Here is a 14035-nt window from a genome sequence, read left to right on the forward strand (position 1 = left end):
TTCCCAGGTTCATCCATCTGATCTGAATAAAGGAAAGACTTTACCGCCTAAGGGATTCAAACAGTCTGTTTGTATCTGGTTCTTCACTGAAAAAAAACTTCTGTTCTTCCAGTCTGCCAGGACTAGAATGCTTAAGAATATTAAAGTGCCAGCCTGCTCAATTCTGCCCATATTTTGTGCCTTTGACTTTAAGGTCATAGCATTAAAGTTAAATTCTTAGGTTGATTTTGAGAGAGTATAACATTTTTTTGTCCCCAGGTGGCAAGAACAGTTAAGCTCTGGGCCACTAACTGAAAAGTTGGCATTTTCAATCCACACAGGCCTGGTGCAGAAGAAAGGCTTGGCGATCTGATTTGGAAAGGTCCCAGCCCTGAAAACCCTGTGGAGCACAGTTCCACTCTGACATACAGGAGATTGCCATAAGTCAACTCTGACAACTGGCTTAAAACATTTTTCATGGCTAACAGTACATATTGCTAAAGTGCTTTCCAAACCAGTTATATGGTTTACAAGTCATAGTAATCCTACAAAGAGTTCTAGTTTTTACTTCATCTCTGCTTAAAGTAAAGTACCTTACCATTGTTTCAAATTTTATAATTGCTAGATGAAAAAGGAAAACCCGGTGGCATAGTGGTTAAGTGCTACGGCTGCTAACCAAAAGGTCGGCAGTTCAAGTCCACCAGGCGCTCCTTGGAAACTCTATGGAGCAGTTCTGTTCTGTCTTATAGGGTCTTAATGAGTCGGGATCGACTCGACAGCAGTGGGTTTTTGGTTTTGGAGGTGAAAAAGGATATCTTAAAATTTGTATTTCTTTAATTGCTAGTGAGTTTGTGTACATGGAGGCTGGAAAGTTGTGTTTTCTTCATTTGTATTAATCTGGATAGAACTCTTGAAAGGATACCGAAGTGACAAAGAACGTCAATAAATGATGCATCCTTTCCTTTATTGGGTGGAACTGTAGAATTAAAGTAAACAAAAACTATGCCTCACACTTAAACACCACAGTATACATTGGGTTGGTAATTATTCACCTTGGATTTTAGAGCCCCATGTGATGTTAAGAAATTAACACCCTGTTCTTGCTTTTGAACGTAATACCAAAAAAGACCAAACTCATTGCCATTGAGTCAATATTGACCCGTGGTGACCCCAAGTGTTACCGAGTGTAACTGCTCTTTAGGGTTTTCTTGGCTGTGATCTTTATGGAAGCAGATTGCCAGGCCTTTCTTCTGCAGTGCCACCGGGTGGGTTCAAACTGCCGATCTTTAGGTTAGTAGTTGAGCACAAAAAGTTTGCACTACCCAGGGAACTTTGAATAGATGCTTACTTTTGGTGTAGTGGGGAAAAAATAGGGATTGTCTCTCGCTCTCAATTGAACCTTTGGTTTTTATATAATACCTAATAAAACAGTTTTTGATAAACAAAAATGAGCCTGCTGATCATTCCCCCTTGAGCTGGATGCTTTTACCTGTTTCCCAATTAATGATAAAAATTGTACTTAATTATTCACATTCTATCTTGGGCCTACCTGTGGCCGGAGACCTGAGATCACCTAGACCTGAGCTGATGGACCAGGCCTTGGCCAGAACACACATTATCTCCAGTAAACCTGAGAAGTCATACCAGGATGGCAGCTGCAGGAGTGTGCGGTTTGCCTGCCACAAAACGTTGTAGCATTTTGCTGGAGAGTGGAATTCAGAGAGGACCTCTGCAGTATGAGCAACGAATTGGCCGGTGGCCCGTCCCCGCCGGTACCCTTCCATGTCTGTACCCTACCCCGCCTGTACCCACTCCGTGCCACTCCTTCAGCCGTCTTGAGTGGACAACAGCATTTACTGGCGCATTTCTCCATCTCTGTGTAGAAATGGTGGCCACCCTGGTTCTCTGCCCCTCCCCTTTTTAAAGGTACTGATATATGTGAGTCATATACAGTTGCCTCTTTTTTAATTAAATTTAATTCCCTGCACAGTATTCCATTGGATGGAGACACGTTTTCAAGGGTTTTGACGCAGATTTCAGATTTTTCCTTTAGAAAGATTGTACCAATTTACATCAGCTATTGAAGCCTTAAGGAGCCCTGGTGGTGCAGTGGTTAAGCACTTGGCTGCTAACTGAAAGGTCAAGACCTGGCGATCTGCTTCTGGAAAGATTACAGCCTAGGAAAACCCAGTGTCCTATAGGGCCTCTGCGTTGGAATCTGCTCAGCAGCACACGACAGCAGCATAGAAGCCTTAGCCAGCTTGGGTAGAGGGAAGGACTGTATGTAGAAGTATTTGAAACAAAATTTTTGACTTTTCCCTAGTTCTTTATTATGAACATTTTAAAACACGGAAAAGTTGAAAGAGTAGAACGGTGATTAGCTACTACCTAGATTCCACAGTTGTTGACACCTGGCCACTGTTGAGCCGTGTGTGGTTTTGTTGACCCATCTTAAAGCAAGCTGTTTAAGTCACGATCTTACCCCTAAAATTCTCAACAGCTGCTCCTCAAAATGACAATATAGCCCACAAGTGTAACATTATAAAAAATACACCGTAAAAATTGCACTTGTTTTTGTTGTTAGTTGCTGTCAAGTTGGTTCCGACCATGGCGCCCCCACACGTGCAGAGTAGAACTGCCCCACAGGGTTTTCAAGGCTGTCACCTTTCAGAAGCAGATCCCCAGGCTAGTCTCCGAGGCACCTCTGGGTGGATTCAAACTGCCAACCTTTCGGTTAGTAGCCCAGAGCTTAACAGTTTGTGCCACCTAGGGGCTCCTGTATCTCTAATATTATCTAACGTCAACCTTATGTTCATGTCTCCCCAGATTTCCCTAATCTGCCTTTTCCAGCCTTTTTATTTTTAAACCTGTATGTAATCGAAGGTCACATGTTACATTTGGTTGTTGTCTCTTTAGCCTTTTTTAACGCAAAGCAGTTTTCTCACCTTTCTTTTTAATTCTAAACATTTTAAATTTCAAGGTGCTTTTTACTTTGAATTTCAGACTTACAGAAAAGTTGCAAAAATTGTACAGATACTTCCCCAAATGCTAGCATTTTATCAAACTTGCTTTATTACCCAAGATTTTATGTTCTCTTTCCATATATATCTTTTTTTTTTTTTTTTAACATTTGTGAGAGTAAGTTGGAGACATGATGGCCCTTTTTGGCTAAATACTTCAGTATGTGCTTCAAAGCAAGGACTCTCTCTTAGTTAACAGTAGCACAATTACCAAATCAGGGAACTAACGTTGGTAACGTTCATACAGTATTACTATCCATCTTCTGATCCTCTTTAAATCGTGCCAGTTGTGTCTCTTCTCTCTTTCTCTCTCTCTCTCTCACGCACACACACAGACACACAGACACACACACAGACACACAAAACCCTTGCTGTGGAGTCGATTCCAACTCATAACAACCCTATGGGACAGAGTAGAACAGCTCCATAGGGTTTCCAAGACTATAATCTTCATGGAAGCAGACTGCCACATCTTTCTCCTGCAGAGCAGCTGTGGGTCAGAACCGGATGGCAGCCCAGAGTTTTAACCACTGCACCACCAGGGCTCCAGTAGTCTCACTAATGAGCTTTATAGAGAAAGGAACAATCACGTGTTTGGGGTCTAGAACCCACTTCAGGATCACGCACTGTTCACTCATCATTTCTCTTGAATCTGGAAAGGTTCATTAGCTTACTTTTGTCTTGATCTTGACACTCATGGGGAGGACTGGCCAGTTATTTTGTAGCACGCCCCTCCATTTGGGGTCATTGGCTGCATCTTCAGGATTAGATTGATGTTCTGTGTTTTTGGCAGGACGGCACTGAGGCGATGCCGTGTCCTTTTCAGTGGATCAGATTGGGAGACCCAAGATGGGAGTTTGTCACCTTACTGGTGCGGATGTTCATCTTTAACCTTTGGGTAATGTGTTTTCTGCCTGCCTTGTTTCTCCACTGTAATGTTACAGGTTCCCTTTGTGATTAATAGGTATCTGTGGGGAGATATTTTGAGACTATGTACATTTCCTGTTTCTCATCATACTTTGACCCCCTGCTTCCAGCCTCCCTTGAGGAATCTTGCCTGAAGCAGTCATTCCCGTGGTGGTTGCAAAGGGTCGCGTTCCTTGGACTTCCAGCATTCCTTCTCTGCATATCAGTTCCCCTCATGTGTTTTTTCATTTATATATGTGTAAATCAGTATGAACACATGGATTCTTATTTTATTCCCAGTTACTGTTATTTACTTATTGTTCAAATTGTCCCAGAATTGGTCAGTGAGAGCCACTGCAAGCTGGTTCCTCTGTCCTTTTAACAAGCCCCTGTTGTCTTCTGAGTACTTCTTTACTTTCTGACACAACAAGTTTCAGGCTCATCTTGTACTTTCTGTGCCCAGCCCTGGAATCAAACTGGCCATTTCTCTAAGGAGCCTTAATTCCTTTTATTGGAGAACGATATTTAGAACCAAGATTTAGGTGCAGGGTGCTCACTGCTAATGGATGTCATTGCTTCTAGGCCCTCTCAGTGGGCAGAGCTGGGAAATTGTGTGCACTCGCATGTGTGTGTGTGTTTTCACACAGTATATATGTGTGTGTTCGTATATGTGAGATGTACACATGTATCTGTCTCTGTGTCTCTATGTATTAAAACCACGAATTCCTGCTGACATCTTCATTCCAACACCCAGGATTAGTTCTAACCTTTGCTCTCACATATTTGTAACTCCCTTCTCTGTCACTGAGAGCCCTGGCCCTCACTATCCACTACATACTTAGGTATTAAGCTGGAACAACTCTCCCAGTCTTCAAAAAATCTGCATATTTTAACCTTTAAAAAACTAAAAACAAAACTCAAGGAAATACCCTTTTTTAATCTACAAGTCTCTTGATTGTTGTAGGAAGATCTCTGTAGGTGTTCTTGCCAGGACACACCTGGGTAGAATGTTCTGTCCATCAGGCATATTTGTGATTCAGTGCCTGCAGGAAATGACGAACCTGTTCACTTTAAGAAGGAAGGATGTCAGAGTTGAGCTTGACGTGCCCTGCGTGTGTGTTGGGGGATGACATAGAATCGAAGCAGTGCTGTCTAGGTTCCTCCGTGCTTTCACTTTGCTGTTGAACATCACGTCTGCCTCCAGTATAATAGTGGATATGTGTCTGGGGTCCGTGTGGGGTGCGGTGTGGATGTGTGCCTGTACAGGTGACTTTGTGTCCTGACAGGGCACACGAGCTGTCTGCATCAGCGCTGGTTCCTCATGCCCCAGTCCCCCGTGGGGCGACGCGCTCGGGGCCAGAGGTTCACCTGCACTTGAACCACAGGAGAAGGATCTGAAAAGAGGAGACTTGGAGCTTGTACAGGACAGCTGATTGTGGGCCCATCTTCCCCTTTGGAGAGAAAGAGTCCTTTAGTCTGGAATGGAAACAGGTCTTCTCTAGCTTCCCTGCTGCGTGTGGACATGTGGTTGGGGGTGGTCTCTCCATCGCTCCTGAGCAGTCCACTAGCTCTGGCTTCCCAGGCATGTTGCTGCTCAGTCATCCTCTAACCCAGTTTGGTCAGAAAGCCGGGCAGTGAGAGACTTGAAGATATTTATAGAGAATTGTCTTCCAACAGAGGGACTCTGACTTTATTGTGGCTCTGTCTTCTCCATCTAGGCTGCCCAGGTGCTTATGCTCCCAGTCTACTTTAGTTGCAGCTGCTTGGGATACAGCGCAGCTGCAAAGAAACCAATATAAGCGTTTGAAACCAGAAAGCCAGGAGATGTTGACTTCTTCAGCCACTGGTGTTGCTAGGCAGCATGACTTCTGGTGTGGACCTGTGCACCGTAGAGGTGAAGTCAGTGCCGGGCCGTGTCTTAGAAGATGACATCAGTGGGGTTAATAGAAGGCACTCATCACTTGGACTCTGTTCAGCATTGTCTGGGAAGGGGCTGCTCCATATGAGTAAATTAGTGCGTTTTGTTGTTGTTTAGTGTAGCCATTTCTTGAATGAAAATTTTTAAAAATATTTTTCTTTGCCATCTTGAAGAGCCTCTAGACTTTTCCTAAGATTTGCCCGGATAGCTGATGGACAGAAACCGCCATTTTCCACCGTGCAGCTTTGGAAAAGCCAGTCCTTTGGTGGCCGAGAGCACCAGGATCTGTTTTGGTGCCATCATTTTCCTGGCGGGTTGGCCTGGCCTGGGCTGCCTGCTTTGTAAAATGGAGTTAAAAATATCTATTACGAGGATAACAAAGCAGCATAAAAGCCCTCCTTTTACTTCTCTGTTCAGTCCTAACACCAGCTGCCCATGTGGCACTTCTTTCTCTGACCCTAGCCACCTGGAGCTAGGGTAGATCTCACAAGGTAAGAGGACACTGAACAGGCAGATGCCGGTCAGAAGTTTGGGGAGCCCACAGGACACCCTCACTCTGCCCTGCTGGCTTTCACTGCTCCCTCAGGGTCAATTCGCTAGAATGGCTCACAGAGGGAAAGTACTCTACCTATGATTACAGCTGTATCGTAAAGAACACCTGTCAGGGACCGCAGAAGGAAGAGACACGTAGGGTGAGCTCTGGGAGGGCTCCCGACACGGAGCTTCCATATCCCAAAGAGAGTGCATCACCCTCCCGAGAAACAGGTGTTTTCACCAACTAGGAAATTTGGTGGCGATTTGGTATCCAGAGTTTTATTAGAGGTCTTCATTACATAATGTGGACTCCAGCCCCTCTCCCCTGAGGTGGGCTGATGTCACGAGGTAATCACGAGATGGCCTTCACTGCCCTGGCCACCAGAGTTAATCATCACTAGGTACCCCTGAGGTCAGTGGTTATCATGAGGTGATCTGAAGGCATCCTAGGTGGGGTTGTCTGCCCTGGCCACCAGAGTTAATCATTGCTAGGTACCCCTAAGGTCAGTGGTTATCATGAGGTGATCTGAAGGTGTCCTAGATGGGGCTCTCTGCCCCGGTCACCATGGTAATCATCATGAATTTGGTCCCTCTGGCCTGGCCAGCTGGAAGCCCAGAGGCGCTTCTTTAGCATAACCTGTCAGATTTGGAGTCCTTATCAAATTCCCAGAGCTCTAGGGATTATGTCTTAGGAACTGAAGACAAAGACCAGATTTCTTTGGGTTAAGTTAAATTCTAAAACTCCACACCTACTTATTGCCTTTCTGCAAGATTAAATAGCAGGTATAAAAGAGCCCATCCAGCACAGAGGGGCTGGAGAAACCTCACTTTTCCTGTCCTCTGCCCTGGTTCAGGTGTGAAAGCAAAGCTAGGAGGTCAGTGAGGTATTTTGAATGTCTGCTTATTATTCAAATGTTTACTTAGAGGAAAAGATGCCTTTTTTTTTTTTTTACTTCGTTTTTTATTTTTTGCTTAAATAGACTGAGGACTTGCAGATTATTCCACAAGCCTCTTCTGACTATTTTTCAGTAACTAAAAATTTTTTTTATTGGGCTAGTGTTCTGAGCAAGCTGCCGAACCTCTCTGTGGAGATACGTGGTTGGGTCAGGCACAGACCCTGGCTTCAAGAGGCTTCCATTCCAGCAACCATTTAAATACAATAATAAAAATTAGAAAATGCTGTAAGTGGCACAAGGAGATGTGGGTGTCAAGGCAAGCAGAGCTGTCATAATTCATGTGTCTGAAAATCTGATATATCAGTGGTTAGTTTCAGGTCAAGCTTATGATTCATTCTTTTAAAGCCATTCTTATTTAGTGCCTACTAGACATCAGGGGTGGTTCAGTGGTGGGACTCTTGCCTTTATGCAGGAGACTGGGTTCCATTCGCAGCCAGGGCACCTCATGTACAGCCACCACCTGTCTGCCCGTGGAGACTTGCATGTTGAACAAGCTTCAGCGGAGCTTCCAGACTAAGATGGGCTAGGAGGAAAGACCTGGCGATCTGTTTCCAAAATCAGCTAATGAAAACCCTATAGATCCCAATGGTCTGATCCACAGCTGATCATGGAGATGACACAGGACAGGCAGCACTTCGTTCCGTTGTACGTGGAGTTGTCATGAGTTGGGGACCACTCATCATCACCTGATGACAGCAGACATCAGATACTCCACTAGTTGTTGGAGATGCAACCAGACGGGCCCTTGGCCCTTGAGGAACATCTAGTCTAAATAAGCACTTAAGGTGCTGCAGGGCTAAGTAAGTACAGGGTGCTATGTGAAGGCAGGGGAGACATGCTTAACCTGGGTGCGGGTGAAATGTGGGTATATCTCTAGGATCAGTTCCTGCAGGTGGAAATGTTGAGTCAAGGAAGTTCTCTCCTGCATCTGCCAACACCGCTCCAAGTTACCAGCAGGCGGCGCTCAAACTCCTCTTGCTTGACCCTCATCAGCATTTACATGGCGGACCACTCCTTCCTCCAATGGCTTCAGTGGCACCACTTGGTTCTACTCTTGTCCAGCTGGCCACTGCTGCCAATTCTTTGCTAGACCCTCCAATCTTCCTGACCTTCAGGCTGCCTTCCTGCGTGGTCTACCTCCTGTCTCTTCCTGGGTGATCTCGTTGAGGTTTGGGCCTTTACACACTGTGTGAGTTCACTGTGGCTGCCATACAGAAGGGTGGCTTAAAACAACAGAAATTTATTCTCTCACAGCTCTGGAGTCCAGAAGTCTGAAAGCAAGGTGTCGGCAAGGTTGGTTCTTTCTGGAGGCTCTGAGGAAAAACCTGTTCCACATCTGTCTCCTGGCCCCTGCTAATCCCAAACGTTCCTTGGCTTGTGGCTTCAGCTGCGTCACCCCAACATCTGCCTCCATTGTCACATGGTCGTCTTCCCTTTGTGTGTCTCAGATCTACCCTTCCTTTCTCATGTGAGGACACCAGTCATTGGGTTTAGGGTCCGCCCTAAGCCCTTGACGATCTCATCTCAAGGTCTTTAATGTGATTACATCCTCAAAGACCCTGTTTCCAAGTAAGGTCACGTTCATAGCTGCTGAGGGTCAGAACTTGGACGTATCTTTTCTTGAGACAAAGTTCAACCCACCACATGTGGTAAGAACACTCAGCTGATTAAAAGAATAATAGCAGGTTTATATTCCTAAAATGTCTTGACTCCTACCTTCTCCCCAGGCCACAGAGTCTCTCTTTGCCAGTCTGCTCTTCTTTGAGAAACCCAACTCTACCCTGACGCTTGATGGGACCCGTGGAGCCCTCCTGACTCTTCCCACAGCCCACTTCCAGTCCCTCTGCAAATCCTGGTGGCTCTGCCTCTGGGCAGTGACTCCCTCATTCCTGTGACATCCATCCACAGCCTCCCCTGCTCCCCATTCTCAGCCCCACCCCCCAGTCATGCTGTCTGTTCTTCAGACAACAGCCAGGGAATCTCCCAAAGCATAGGCCTGTCAGTGCTGTGCTTACAGTCTCTCCAACTCAGAGGCTCCCATAGTCTTCAGTACGGTCCCCACTGTCACCCCTGCAACTCCTGCCACCCATGTCCCCCTACCTGTCTGCTCCACCTCACTGGTCTCCAAGCTGTGCCTCAGCTGCATTGCCCCCCTTCCCCTGGGCCTATACCAGCCCTCCTGCCCACAGCGTCCCTTCTCACAGGCCCCTTGGCCCTGCCCTCCAGTTATCCTCTCTCCTTGCTGCGTCGGCTACCTCATCTCATCACCTTCTCACTTGATTATCGTTGACAGGTTTGCGTCTGTCTCCCCACTTGAATCTAAGCTCTGTCAGGCCTAGGATTGTGTTTTTCTGCTGTGTTCCCAGGGCTTGGGACCACACCTGACACCTCAAACATTTGCTGAACAAAGGCAGGCATGAGTTTATTCCTCCATGTCTTTTTGTGAAGTTTCATGGCTATCCCTCCAACGTCTTAGCTCCTCAGAGGTGGGGCAGTGCTCAACCCCGGTGGGCGGTGGGGGCTCTGGAATGACACCTAGGTCAAAGCTGCTCTGCTGTCTTTAGCTCTGCAGCCCTGGCCTGTCCCTCAGGCTCTGCAGTCTGAAATGGGCTTATAAGAGAACGTCCTTACTGGGCTGTCTGAGGAGGGCCCGAGTTAGGATGTAACATAATCAGACAACCCCCCAGCATTTGCTGCCATTGTCCCCCGCTGCTGTTAGTAGCCTGGATAACCCCGGTCCTGGGAGCTGTTTTGCCTGTGATGAGCTTCCAGTTCCTTCCCCGTCTGCTCACCGTGGGTTGGGTGTGCTTCAGAGAAGCGTGGTCTCTAGGGTGACAGTTGGTGATCTTGCTGGTGCAGAGCAGGTAGGCAGTGTCCTGGGCCTGCACAGGCCTCTCAGCACAGCCCAGATGTATCACTCATGGTGGGTCACCCTTCTCGGTCTGGGCCTGGTATGGTCAGGCTGGACCTCTCCTGCCCCGTGCCAGCACTGTGCTGACACGGCGACAGTGTGTGCCCTGCCCGCATCCGCACCGCAGGAGTGTCTGTCATCCCTACCGTTTTAGCTTCTGCCCATCATCCGGCCCATTAAAGCTAATGGAAGTGTTGTGTTGCCGCTAAGCAAATAAGCCATTGTGTGCATATTTATACTATGTTGAGGTGCTGTGAGTGTGCCTGCCTCAGCTACCATGAGCATACCCATCATCCTTCTCGTCCCAGGCCTCTGCACTGACCACTGTCTCTCTGTGGATACCGGCTTACCTGGTCTCAGCCTGACCCAGGCCCCAGCCCAACCCTGGTCTCAGTGTCACCCAGCCCCGGCCTAACCCTGGTTTCAGCCTCACCCAGGCCTCAGCCTAACTCTAGTCTCAGCCTCACCCAGGCCTCAGCCTAACCCTGGTCTCAGCCTCACCCAGGCCCCAGCCTGACTCTAGTCTCAGCCTCACCCAGGCCCCAGCCTGACTCTAGTCTCAGCCTCACCCAGGCCCCAGCCTAACCCCGGTCTCAGCCTCACCCAGGCCCCAGCTTAACCTCCATCTCAGCCTTACCCAGGCCCCAGCCTAACTCTAGTCTCAGCCTTGCCCAGGTCTCAGCCTCACCCAGGCCCCAGCTTAACCTCCGTTTCAGCCTCACCCAAGCCCCAGCCTAACCGAAGCCTGCCCTGACCACACAGCCCGGGAGGCCACCCTGTCACCCCTGTTGCGGCACTCCCTAGCATCTCCCTGGTTGTCTCGCTCCCCCTTCCCCTGTCTACTCCAGAAAGCAGTGTCCCAGGGCCCAGGTGGTCACTTGCAGGTGATGGTCATTTACTGTACTGTGGCGTCCTGAAGGCTGGACCAGCACAGTGCCCATCAGTGAGGTACTGTGGATTGGGGTTTGATTTATCAACGTGTTTTAAGGATGGCTTATTCTCTCCATATGACAATGTGTGTTTTTTTTTTTAATTGTGTGGATGCTGTGGAGTAGTAAGGGGGACAAAAAATGCTCTACAACTATTAACTGATGTTTTTCTGCTTTTGTTTTCCCAGACCGCATTTGCTTTTGACTCAAGATGATTTGATGTCTTGTAATAACACTCTCATTAACCATGATGGCTACACAGACATTAAGTATAGACAGCTATCAAGATGGGCAACAAGTGAGAGCCTTAACTTTATTCTTAATTGTAATCACAGTTAATAGACATAGTAATAAGACATGAAAAATGCTTCGTATGTTTATACTTCAGTTTCCTTGAGACTGGAGGTTCAGTTTAAAGTGTGTTAAACATGTATGTGGGTGTTCAGAAAGATAATAGGATTGTTCAAATTGTTTTCTTAAGCAATATCACAATTGCCACTAATTTTGACTCCTCTAATTATGTGACAGTTTCCTGGGAATTTATCTTTTTAATGTCAGCGTTAATGAGGACTGTTGCTTTTAAGGGAAAGCTGCATGTTTTGCTAACCACGATTTTCACATTGACCAGCTGCTAGCCTGAGTGTCCTCCTTGATCACGTTCTGGCGAGAGTCCTGAGGTTTCCTGTGTTCCCTGGTGAGCACGGGGGAACCACGGTGGGGAGGGTACAGCCACACGCCTCCTTCGTCCACAGCCGAGTGCTTTCCATCTAGGGTGGTAGGGAAGGATGGAATTGTTCTTACCTGTTTGGATGGAGTTCAAGCCTAGAGAATTTTGGTTCCTGTTTTTGTTTTTGGCTAGCATAATTTAAGAAATAGAGCTATTGTTTGTTTTCATACCTTAGGCAAATAACTTCTTGTTTTCTCTTCTTTCAGTAACTGTGCCAGGCACTGTGTGGGGTATATTACACATGTTTCTTTTCATGAATAAGGTGCTCAGACAGCTGCCCAAGGGCCCAGAGCCTTGCCAGGGTGAAGTTGGGGTCAGAGCCCCTCTACCGGACACCACTTTGGGGTTCTGGGACAGGCATCAGGCCTGGAGGAGTAGTTGCCATCTAGAGAACTTTGTCTGCCCTTGAACAAAACAAGTCACACAGAGATCCCGTGTCGTACAATAGTAGCTAGTCATCTGTAAAAATTAATTTTGTTTACCGTATTTTCTGGCTGAAGCCAGAAAACTGAGTTATGTTTGTTCCTGTGGAGGAAGACCTTTCTATTAAAACTGAGTTAAATTTTTTTTTGATATGGGCAGCATTGTAGTCTTGTAGTGTGCTGAGCATCTAGTGGTAGAGAGCTGCTGGTGCCCCATTTACAGAGAAATAGACAATCGCAGAAAAAGGAGTTTTCTCCATTGTGTTTGCCTTTTGGTTTAATATTATTTCAGTTTGTTCATTGATTCATCCAGCAGAGATGCTTTATTTCTCCTAATGTGTGGGACTTTGTGTTGAAGGTGAAGACACAGCCCTCAACCCAGGGGAGACAGACAAGCAGATAGTGTGATAATGACAGTGCAGACAGGGGCAGGGGGACCCCTGATCCAGCCTGAGGGGAGTGGGTTAGCTAAGGGGGGCAGTAGTAGTCAGAGAAGCTCTCCAGAAAGTTAGATTAGTTAAGGGGGGGGGGACAGTATTAGTCAGGGAAGCTTGCCAGAAAGTTGGGTTACTTAAGGTGGGGGGGGTGGGTGATACTTAGGGAAGTTTCCAGCGATGTTGTCCTGGAGACTAGGCTTAAGGTAGAGGAGGGTCAGGTGAGGCACTGCTGACCACTCAGGGCGAGGGGACAGCACATCCAAAGGTCCAGAGCAGTAAAAATCATGTTGCATTCTGGAATTTATAGACAGATCAGCCTGAGTCATGACGAGCTGCTGGTTGCCCAGCTCTGGGAGGTGCACTGTGGTCTTTGTTAGTGGTGCCTTGTGGGTTTACCCAGACACTGGGGCGTGGTGGTGCTCCTTGGTTAGAAAGGCCCCAAAGGATCTGTGAGCTCAGCATCCCCACTCAGTTCAGGGTCCCCCTGGAGCATCCTTGACAGCCAGTATCTAGACAGTGCTCTCCACGGTCCAATAAGAGGGTAGAAAGACGAGGCTAGCTGGGTGTTGTTATCAAATAATGTTCTTCAAGGGGGCCTCATGGGTACCATATTCCTTGAGTTCTTTCATGTTTAAAAATGTCTTCCTGTTGCTTTTTTACATGACTGACATCTTGACTGAGGGTAACTTGCTGACATTAAACTTTTCTGTGAAACCATTGCAGACATCTCTCATCGTCGCCTGGCAAAGCTGCCGTGGGAGAGTTTAGGCCAAACTGAGTTCTCCCTCAAAATATTAGTTTTGTCTGAGTGGGTGCCTAAGGAATTTTTTAATCCTTCAAGTTTAGTATGGAGCCGGGCTGTGCCCCACGTTGTACTTTCTGTATCAGATTACCTTGGAGCGTGGCATGCGTTTGATCCATAGACTTAATTCTTTCTCCATTTCAGGAAGCTTCTGCACTGTATCTCTGAAACTGCTGTGTTCCCTTTGCTGTGTTCTCTGCCTTAGACGTAGTTGTCCTGAGGTTCGATGTGTTTGTTTTCTATATCAACTACCTTTTCTTTAATTGCCTTGATTTCTTTGACTTTTTCATCTCTGGATTGTATCAGATTTTTCCTCTGCGTGAGTAATTTAATTTTCACTGGTATCTCTTCTGTTTTTCCTGTGTCTGATTTATCTGTTAGTTCTAGAATGATGTTTGGACTTCATTTTTTCCATAGGACCATAAATTGTTAACCTCCCCCCTTTAAATCTCAATCAGTTCTTTTATCAATTTAACATGGATACCGATAGTATG

At 46.8% G+C, this 14035-nt stretch overlaps 1 protein-coding gene across 6 annotated transcripts in view; it reads left to right on the top strand.

Annotated features, from left to right (window-relative positions):
- PKNOX1 (PBX/knotted 1 homeobox 1) overlaps positions 1-14035 on the top strand; it is a 79722-nt gene that overhangs the window by 21954 nt on the left and 43733 nt on the right. For 4 of the 6 annotated variants that reach the window (XM_049874959.1, XM_049874961.1, XM_049874960.1 and 1 more), the window contains exon 2: positions 11342-11451. In XM_049874959.1, the coding sequence (XP_049730916.1) occupies positions 11401-11451 (51 nt within the window). In that variant the 5' untranslated portion in view covers positions 11342-11400. Of the gene's footprint in view, positions 1-3115; positions 3898-10563; positions 11173-11341; positions 11452-14035 lie in introns of those variants that run through there. The other 2 variants (XM_049874957.1, XM_049874958.1) reach the window with 2 other exon arrangements.

The sequence above is a fragment of the Elephas maximus genome, chromosome 2, assembly GCF_024166365.1.
Source record: "Elephas maximus indicus isolate mEleMax1 chromosome 2, mEleMax1 primary haplotype, whole genome shotgun sequence".
Classification (NCBI taxonomy): Eukaryota; Metazoa; Chordata; class Mammalia; order Proboscidea; family Elephantidae; genus Elephas; species Elephas maximus.